Source organism: Cotesia glomerata, linkage group LG4, assembly GCF_020080835.1.
Source record: "Cotesia glomerata isolate CgM1 linkage group LG4, MPM_Cglom_v2.3, whole genome shotgun sequence".
Classification (NCBI taxonomy): domain Eukaryota; kingdom Metazoa; phylum Arthropoda; class Insecta; order Hymenoptera; family Braconidae; genus Cotesia; species Cotesia glomerata.
Window position 1 is genome coordinate 19,514,944 of NC_058161.1, and position 10,510 is coordinate 19,525,453.

The 10,510-nt window shown below is 23.3% G+C and overlaps 2 protein-coding genes across 2 annotated transcripts; both read left to right on the top strand.

Moving 5' to 3' along the window:
• Positions 1 to 1,273: 1,273 nt before the first annotated feature.
• Positions 1,274 to 1,884, top strand: LOC123262901 (mitochondrial import inner membrane translocase subunit Tim16-like). The gene has a single exon (XM_044725388.1). The coding sequence runs from the start codon at positions 1,460 to 1,462 to the stop codon at positions 1,844 to 1,846; it is 387 nt and encodes a 128-aa protein (XP_044581323.1). The 5' UTR covers positions 1,274 to 1,459; the 3' UTR covers positions 1,847 to 1,884.
• A 1,227-nt stretch (positions 1,885 to 3,111) lies between these two features.
• Positions 3,112 to 10,305, top strand: LOC123263181 (NHL repeat-containing protein 2). The gene is made up of 8 exons (XM_044725735.1): positions 3,112 to 3,384; positions 5,103 to 5,269; positions 6,565 to 7,131; positions 7,341 to 7,570; positions 7,748 to 7,973; positions 8,036 to 8,230; positions 9,671 to 9,784; positions 9,861 to 10,305. The coding sequence occupies exons 1-8, from the start codon at positions 3,195 to 3,197 to the stop codon at positions 10,251 to 10,253; spliced, it is 2,082 nt and encodes a 693-aa protein (XP_044581670.1). The 5' UTR covers positions 3,112 to 3,194; the 3' UTR covers positions 10,254 to 10,305.
• Positions 10,306 to 10,510: the final 205 nt, after the last annotated feature.

The following is a 10,510-nucleotide window of genomic DNA, read 5'->3' on the forward strand; positions in this document are numbered from 1 at the left end:
AATGTGCATTCGGAGAATTGAACGAGATAAATTTATTTAAAATATAATATTTATAAAATAATAAAAAAAAAAAAAAAAAATAAATTTTGGGCGAAATTCTGAGAACGTAACAACAAATTTTAATTAAATAATTATAAAAGATAATTGTTTATTTTTAAATGTTAAATTTGTTATTATTAATAATTTTTTATAAGTTTTTTTTTCAATTTTTAAATAAATAAAATATAAAATTGTTTTACAAAAATAATAATATTTTTTAAACTTGATATTTATAATAAATAAATTAATAATGGTAATTTTTATAAAATTTTCTATTTTATTTATTTATTTTTAAATTTATTTCAAAAAATTCCACATGCAAAAATTAAATAAAAAATTTTTTTTCATGTGGAATTTTTTCATGAAAATAAAGTTAGCTGTCACTTGATTAATTTTTAATTTTATTTAACAATTTAATTAATTCTAAAAAATTATTTTTAAAAAATTGCATTTTTAATTTTTTAAAATTTCTAAAAGTCCATTTTTTCAATAATTTTTTTTTTGCCATAATTTATTTATTAAACAAAATTTTAAAAAATTGTAGAGTGACAGCTAAATTTAACGTCATAATTTTTTCTTTTAATTTTTTTATAATTATTTTATTAATAAAAAAAAATTTTTTTAATTGTCAGTTGTCTGCTAATTTTATTTTCATTCAATTTTTTCTTAATTTTTAAGCTGTGATAAAAAATTTATCAATTACAATTAATTTAGATATTTTATAATTTTAATATTTTTTTATAATAAATTCACAAAAAAAAAAAATTGACGTAAAAATTTAGAAAAATAAAAAATGTAATTTTTAAAAATAATTTTTTGGAATTTATTTATTTGTCAAAATAAAATTTAAAAATTGTCAAATTTAATTTAATAAATTATTAAATATCTAAATTAATTTTAATTTTTTTTTTTTTTTTTTTTTTTTTTTTTTTTTTTTTTTTTCGAAAAATCAAAATAGTTCTTTAAAAAAATGGCAGCATTATAAAAAAATGTCTAAAAATTATGATAATTAAGTTAGCCGACATCTAAAAATTTTTAGAATTTTTTTTTGTTGAAAAAATTATTACAAAAAATTAAAAAAAAAATTTCATTTGTAAAAAACTTAAAAAACTATAAGTGCAATTTTAAAAAAATATTTTTTTGTTTTAATTTAATTATTGAAAAATAAATCAAAAAATTAAAAATGTCGGCTAACTTTAGTATTATTATCTAGAAATTACATCATAAAAATTTACTTTACCATCACAAACTCACGTTGTCCGACAGCCGTCCTTAACCTAGAAATAAAAACCAAAACATAAATCAGTGAGTAAGGTTAAAATAATTTTATAAAAAATAAAAAACAAAATAAAAAAAAAAAAAAAATATTTAAAAGCAGTGAAAAAAAATAATTAAATAAATTAAAAATTAAAATTAATCAATGGCTAAGTACCTGGTGCAAATAATAGTCCTGGGGACACAAGTGGTAGGCAAAGCATTTGCCCGAGCATTGCGCCAGGAGATAGCTGCCAGTCAGGAAGCAGCTCGGCGAGCCGGTGGCGGGTCCAAAGGTGCACAGAGTGCCGCAGCTTCCGCCAGGACCGGAATGTCACTCGAAGAAGCCAAGGAGATCCTGAATATCAAGAACCTCAAGGACCCCGATCAGCTGGAGGCCATCGAGAGCAACTTCAAGCGGTTCTTCGAAGCTAACGACCGCAAGAACGGCGGCTCCTTCTACTTGCAGTCCAAAGTCGTGAGGGCTAAAGAGCGCCTGGATGAAGAACTCGCCAACACCAGGAGCTCCAAGCAGAAACCGAGTGCTGAATGATTTTTAGTTATTTATTTAGAAATAAATTTCAATTTTAATTAATTGGAGATTTTATTTTTAATAGGACTGTTTAATTAGACTGTACATATTTTTATTAAGAACTTCATTTATTTCTTTTTTTTTTTTTTTTTTTTTGATGTAGAGTGTAAATAAAATAGTTGACTATTTTATTGTTAAATATATCGGCTGTCTTTTATTATATTGTTGTAATTTTTTTGTATTATTATTATTAAGATAAGTATAGTTTAATTATTAAGTGGTTAATTTTTGATAACACTGTAAGTATTGATTTAATATTTCTTCTTGAAAATTAATTTTTAATTAATTTTTTTTTTTTTTTTTTTTTTTTTTTTTAGTTTTAGATGAAATTTAATTTTTAAAATTGAAATAATTTAATTTGAAATATTTTATTAATCGTAAAAATTAATATTTCTAATTAAAAATTGATTTTTAATAAATTTTTTTTCTTGTAGTTTCAGATGAAATTTAATTTTTAAAATTTGAAATAATTAAATTAATGAAATAATTTAATTTGAAATTTTTTATTTGATAATAAGTATTAATATTTCTTCTTTAATTTAATAAATAACATTAACTTTTAATTAACTCTTTTTTCTTTTTTACTTTCAGATGAAATTTAATTTAAAAAATTTTTAAAGTAATTAAATTGGTAAAATTATTTTATAAGTAGTTTAATTTGAAATTTTTAATTAATAATTATTAACTCAATTAAAAATAATTAATTAATTTTTGTAATATTAAGTATTAATATTTCTTCTTTAAATATATAAATTATATTAATTTTTAATTTATTCTTCTTTAATTTCAGGCAAAATTTAAATCTAAAAATTTTAAATGTCCTTAAAATAAATTAATTAATTCAATTAATTAATTATCATTAAATTAATGACTGTAAGTATTAATTAATACTTGTAAAAATACAATTAATCACAATAATTAATTTAATTATCAAATTTAACGTAAAAAAATGCAATAGTATTTTTAAGCTTTTTAAATTTTCCCGCCAATTGAAAAATCATTTTTACGCATGCGCAAATTTAAATTTTTCCCACTTCTGGGATTTTTTTATTTAAATAAAAATTTTCAGGTAGTTCACTTTGATTTTAATTGACAAAATGATTATTTTAATGAAAATAAAAAATTAATTAATTAATTAATCACATTATCTATAACAAGTAAGAAAAATTTCTAGATTACCAACAAAAAAAGCAAACTCAAAACTGATGAATCATGATCTATATATATAACAACAAAATTAATATATTAAAACAAAAATCCAACAAAGTTTAATTTAAATGTCTTGACAATTACAAAAAAAATTAAAAAAATGTGCGGGCAAGAAAACAAAAAAATGACCGTTGAAGAAATAGTTGACTCGTTAACTCACGTTTGTATGGACCTCCGTAATAAAATAAAAGACGCACGTGCTGATCAAGTGGAAATAGAAAAAATAGTCATCAAGCATATCAAGGAATGGTCTAGTGTTGATAATAATTCTGTCAATGATTTTCAAAAAGGTAATTTATATATTACACTTAAGTTTTTAAATTTTAAATAATTTTTTTTTTCTTTTATTATTATTATTAAATTGAAACAAAAAAAATACTTTTAAAAATTTAAACTTAGTTCTTAAGAAACATTTTAAAATGAAAATTAATTTAGCATATATTTTGTAATTGAAGAATTTTTTTAACAAATAAATTATGTCAAAGAAAATGAGAAAAAAAATTGACATTTAGAAAATAAAAAAAAAAAAAATCTAACTTTTTAGAAATAATTTTTTTGAGCAAATTTATTTATTAAAAAATTGTCAAGCGACTGCTAATTTTAAAAATACATTTTTATTTATAATTTTTTCAATATAAAAAAATTTCATTTGTAAAAATCTTTAAAAATTATAAGTGCCATTTTTAAAAAATATTTTTTAGTTCTAATTTAGTAAATAAAAAATAAAAAACGTTTTAATTAAAATCAAAAAAATTAAAAAATTGAAATTAATTTTCATTATTAATTTTTTTGGTTAAGTTTGTATGAAATTTAGGAGTTGCTTAATTTTTTTCAATAAATAAATTTGCTTCAAAAAATTATTTTTAAAAAATAGTATTTTTCATTTTTTTTATTTTTTAAATGTCAATTTTTTTTTTTTAATAATTTATTTATTAAAAAAATTCTTACAATTACTTATTTTTTTAATTATTTTAAATGTTAATTTTTCTTATTTTTTTTGACATAATTTATTAATTAAAAAAATTCTTAAAATTATAAAATATTTTCTAAATTAATTTTCATTACGTTTGTTATTGTTGGTAAGGAATTTTTATCTGACCAGGTAATTAAATAAAATAAAATAAAAAATGGATTCGAAGAGAAACTCTGGAGCCGAGCTGGTGAAGAAAAGTGACAGGATAAATTCTAAAAGTGACAAATTGAGCACTGTTGACAAGGAAGAATACGAGAGGTTAAAAAAAGCCGAAGAGGAGCTGGAGTTAGAGCTTACCAAGCTGAAGCAGGAGTTGGAAGCTGGACCCTCCATGAAGGAGACTATTGATGATCTTCATGAGTACAATGATATTAAAGACGCTACTCAGGTGGTTCTTGGTGCCATGGCTACTATGAATGGTGTTACTATAGCTAGTTTGCACCAGGAGTATGATTTGCCTTCCAAGGATGATTGAAATTTTTTTTTTTAATGTTTAAAATATAATTTTTATTTTTTAATAAAGTTTTTTTTTTTAGTTATTTAATTATTAAAAAAATTGCATTTATAATTTTTTACTATTTAAAAAATAATTGTCATTTTTTAATTAAATTTTTTTTTTAGTAATTTAATTATTAAAAAAAAAAATTTTTAATTTTTTAGAATTGATGTGGATTTTTTTTTTTTTTTTATAAAAAATTTTGTCAAATTTTTATCAATAGTTTTTTTTTTGAATGTTATTAATGATTAATTTAAAATTAAAATTAATTTTAAGATTAAAAAAAATTAATTTTAGAATTTATTAAACTTTGTTAAATTCTACGCTGCCATTAAAAATAACTAATTAAATTTATAATTATATTTTGTATTAGATATTTTTATTATAAAAAATAAAAATAATAATTTGATAATCAATTTTTTATTATTTTATTATACCTTTAAATTAATTAAAAATAATTTTATAAATATTGTGAGTATTAATGAAGTAGAAATGTTGAATATTAATTAATTAATATACTTTATTATTTATTTTTTTAGGACTGGAGTGGTTTAATGTTTCCAAAGGACTGTCGATAAAAGAAGACTTGAAGGGAAAAATAACAATATTAGATTTTTTTACTTACTGTTGTATCAATTGTATGCATATATTACCCGATTTAGAGGCATTGGAAAAAAAATATTCTATTGAAGATGGACTTGTTGTTGTGAGTATTTTTATTATTAGTATTATTACAAGATACATGGCAGTCACTACGTGACTGCCGAGACTTGTGATCTATAAATACATAAAATTTTGCTTTATTAAATAATTTTTGTTAAATTGCAATGTACTTTGTTAAATATTGAGGTTTTTAAAGATATAAGCTCATCCCGATGTTACAATCATCAAGAGCTTTCATTTAAATACCCACATGCATTTTTGATATATTTTTCGTGTATACATATATATAATATATAAATATATAAAAAATTGATGTGGGTATTCAAATTAAAGGTCTCGATGAATGTAACATCAAGATGAGTTTATATCTTTAAAAATGTCAATAGTTCACAGGATATTTGTGAAATTGTACTGTACTTTCTTAAATATTGACGTTTTTAAAGATATAAGCTTATCCCGATGTTACACTCATCAAGAGCTTTCATTTGAATACCCACATGCATGTTTGATATATTTTTCGTGTATACATATATATAATATATATAAATATATAAAAAATTGATGTGGGTATTCAAATTAAAGGTCTCGATGAGTGTAACATCAAGATGAGTTTATATCTCTAAAAATGTCAATAGTTCTCAAGATACAAGGTGATTTCTTATTTATGTATCTAGATTATGATCATTATTATTAATTATTATCTTCAGTAAAAATAATCTTAAAATTAAATTTTTAAAGCAATTCAATCAACAAATTTAACTAATTAAAGCATTGCCTATAATTACATTGATTTTGAGTGACAATGTAATTAAAAATGTCGTTTATAGTCTCAAGACACTTTTAATTGTATTTTTAAAAGGACATAGTTACCAAATTTTATATTTCAATGCATTGACAAAGATCACATTAATTTTGAGTGTCAATGCAGTCTAAAAAACTTTATTATTTATCATAAATTTACCTTTAATTAAAATAATTATCAAATATAATTACCAAGATTTATTAATTAAAGCTTTTAAAAACAATTACATTGATTTTGAGTGTCAATGCAGTCTGAGAAAATAATTTTTAGTCTTCAAAGACACTTTAAATATAATTTTCAAACAGATAAAGTTAATAAGTGGTAATAATTAAAATATTGAGAAAAATTACATTAATTTTGAGTATTAATACAGTCTGAAAAATTTATTATTAACATAAATTTACCTTTAATTAGAATAATAATTATTAAAATTCATTGATTAAATCATTTAAAAAAACTACATTGACTTTGAGTGTTAATGCAGTCTAAAAAATTAATTTCTAGTCAAATTTTACCAATTTTTTCAAAATTGCCAGGTTGGAGTGCACAGTGCAAAATTTTCCAATGAAAAAGACTCAGCAAAAATCCAATCAGCCGTCCAGAGGTACAACATCAGCCACCCGGTGGTAAACGACGCCAAGCTGTCAATGTGGAGAGACATTGGCATCAGCTGCTGGCCAAGTTTGGTGATCCTAGGACCGGATGGCCAAGTGTTGTTCGTCCTGGTCGGTGAAGGCCACCGTAAAGAACTTTTGCTGTACACCCAAGTCGCGCTCAAGTACTTCAAGTCGCTGAAAAAAATCTCCAACCACGGACTCGATCTAAAACCGGCGGCTCATTTGTTGCCAGTCACTAGGGACCTTTTGCTCTTTCCTGGAAAGGTCCAGGTACTAAGGGATGAAAAGATCCTCGTTTCAGATACCGGAAACAACCGAGTACTGGTGCTGGATTTTGACGGACAAGTTGAAGCTGTTGTTGGAGGATACTCCAGGGGATTCAAAGATGGAACTTTCAAAGAGGCTAGGTTCAATGCGCCTCAAGGAATTTGTGCTCTAGAAGATGATGTTTTTGTGGCTGATAATGAAAATCATGCGATAAGAGTGGTGAGTTTTTTAAATTCTAGGCACGCGATTTAGTATATTTTTATAATTCATAAATTATAATAATAGATATATAAAAATCATAAGATACCTTTTTTGTAAAAAATTTAATTTCCTATAAAAAAAGGCCTATTATGATCTTTTCATATTTTTAATATTTAAGTAAAAAAATTTTTTTTTTTTAATTTTGTAATTAAAAAAATTTCTTCTAGATAAACCTAAAAGATAAAACAGTGAAGACACTAGCAGGCATTGGAACCCAAGGAACTGATTACGTAGGAGGAAAAACAGGTACAGAGCAAGCTTTATCTTCACCCTGGGACGTTGCAATTTATCAGTATGCACAAAATAATAAATCAGTACCTGTTTTGCTGATTGCAATCGCGGGAACTCATCAAATATGGGCATACTTTTTTGAAGATACTACTTGGTGGAAAAATCGGTACTTTGATTTCTTTATTTATTTTTCTAAGAATTATTTTAATTCATAATTTTAGAAAAAAAAATTGTTTTTTTTTTATATTATAAAAAAATAATTGATTTTTTTTTTGTAAAAAAAAATAATTGTTTTTTATTTTTTTTTTTTTTTTTATTAAAAAAAAATAAATTTTTTTTAAAGACAATACAAAGCCAAGAGTTGCTCAGCAATAGTAGGAAGCGGCAAAGAAGAAAACAGAAATAATTCTTACCCGCATGCTGCTGGTCTAGCACAGCCTTCTGGTCTAGCAGTCGCTCAGGGTATCAAGGCTCTTTTTTTTGCAGACAGTGAGTCCAGTTCTGTGAGAAGAGTTCATTTGCTGGATGGAAAAGTCACTGGTGTTGCTGGAGCTGATAAAAATCCTACGGTAAAATTATTTAAAATTCTAAAATTTATTTTTTTATTTTATTGATATTTAAAATTTTTTAGAACTTACACAATTATGGAGATGTTGATGGATCAGGATGTACGGCAAAACTTCAACATCCTTTAGGAGTAACTTGGGACGAGGCTAGTAATGTTGTCTGGGTTGCTGATACTTATAATCATAAAATAAAAAAAATTGAGATTGATGGAAAGTGTACTAGTGTATATGGTGCTGGTAAACCTAGTAGAGATTTTAAGGTTACTATTATTATTATTATAATTTATATTTATTATTCAATTTATTGTAATGAGTATTTAGGCTGCATTAGAAAATGCTATATCTCTAGATACATAATTAAGAAATAACCTTTTATCTTATGAAATATTGACATTTTTAAAGATATAAGCTCATCCCGATATTACACTTATCAAAAGCTTTCAGTTGAGTACCCACATCAATTTTTCATATATTTATATATATTATATATATGTATATATGAAAAATATATCAAAAATGCATGTGGGTGTTCAAATGAAAGTTCTTGATGAGTGTAAGTAACATCGGGGTGAGTTTATATCTTTAATAAAGTCAATAGTTTAAAAAATACAGGGCAATTTAACAAACATCTCGTGAACTATTGACATTTTTAAAGATACAAGCTCACCCCGATGTTACACTCATCGAGACCTTTCATTTGAGTACCCACATCAATTTTTCATATATTTATATATATATTATATATATAACATCGGGATGAGATTATATATTTGAAAATGACAATAGTTCTCAAGACTTAATTATGTAATATATATCATATATATTTTGAAGATATAAGCTCATCTTGATGTTACACTCATCAAGAGCTTTCATTTGAGTACCCACTCGTACTTTTGATATATTTTTCATACATACATATATATAATATATATTAATATATAAAATATATGAAAAATTGATGCGGGTACTCAAATGAAAGCTCTCGATGAGTGTAATGTCGGGATGAGCTTATATCTTTAAAAATGGCAATAGTTCTCAAGATACAAAGTCATTTCTTAATTATTGACATTTTTAAAGATATAAGCTCATCCCGATGTTACACTCAGTAAGAGCTTTCATTTGAGTACCCACTCGCACTTTTGATATATTTTTCATACATACATATATTTAATATATATTAATATATAAAATATATGAAAAATTAATGCGGGTACTCAAATGAAAGCTCTCGATGAGTGTAATGTCGGGATGAGCTTATATCTTTAAAAATGGCAATAGTTCTCAAGATACAAAGTCATTTCTTAATTATTGACATTTTTAAAGATATAAGCTCATCCCGATGTTACACTCAGTAAAAGCTTTCATTTGAGTACCCACTCGCATTTTTGATATATTTTTCATGTATACATATATGTAATGTATATAAATATATAAAATATATGAAAAATTGATGTGGGTGCTCAAATGAAAGCTCTTAATGAATGTAACATCGGGATGAGCTTATATCTTTAAAAATGTCAATAGTTCTCAAGATACAAGGTCATTTCTTAATTATGTATCTAGAGATGGAGAATTTTCAAGAAACTTTTAAATTGAATATTAAGGCAACGTTATAAATTTTAGACTAAAATTTAATAACCTATTGTTGTAATTTTTAATAATTGTCGAATTAAAAATTTATGTCATTTTTTTTCCTTTAGTTTGATGAACCCAGTGGATTAGCAGTCTCTAAAACACACAACAGTATTATAATTGCCGACACCAATAATCATTGTTTAAGAATAATTAACAAAGATGATCAAACAATCAAAACTGTAAGTATACAAAATTACAAATAACTAATTATATTAATAATAATAATTATTATTATTATTATTAAAATTTTTTTAGATTGATCTTAAGCTTCCAAAAAATGTTGGCCGACCAGCGGACAAAAAATTAAATTTTGATATCAATGTTTCCAAAAATTCAACATTAAAAATTTTACTGATACCAAAATTCTCAAAAGATTTAAAATTCACTCCAGAAGCTCCTCAGAAGTGGGCTCTTAAATATTTACTCACTTCCTGGACCGCTGAGAAAATTTCTGGAGCTTTAGATGAAGCCATTTTAATAAAAACTTCTGAAGATGTTGGGAAATATAAATTCAGTGTTTTATTGAATTTAGTGGTGTGTAAAACTGACGAGTGTATCCCTAAAAAATATGAAGTTGTTTTTAATGTTGATGTTGATGATAGTCAGAGTGGTGACGTAGAAATTTTAAAAGAAATTGAAATTAATTAAGTTTTTTTTTTAACAAATTTTTGGTTTATTTATCCTAGTGTTGGTTTTTTAAATTTTGATTGCAATAATTGTGTAATATTTTTTAAGAAAGGAATTTTATTAAGTATTTATTTAAAGTTTTAAAAATTCTGAATTTTTTTAATATTAAAAAAAAATGATCAGCTGTAAATTTCAATAAAAAATTATTTAAAAAAAAATTCGACAAACAGCTGATTTATTTTTTATTAATTATCAGCTGTTAAAAATTTTTTGGGTTA

Coding starts and splice junctions, on each gene's coding strand:
- LOC123263181 (XM_044725735.1), top strand. CDS start 3,195: ATGTGCGGGCAAGAAAACAAAAAAATGACCGTTGAAGAAATAGTTGAC. Junction 7,132..7,340: donor AAAATCATGCGATAAGAGTG/GTGAGTTTTTTA, acceptor AATTTCTTCTAG/ATAAACCTAAAAGATAAAAC. Junction 7,974..8,035: donor GAGCTGATAAAAATCCTACG/GTAAAATTATTT, acceptor AAAATTTTTTAG/AACTTACACAATTATGGAGA.
- LOC123262901 (XM_044725388.1), top strand. CDS start 1,460: ATGGCTAAGTACCTGGTGCAAATAATAGTCCTGGGGACACAAGTGGTA.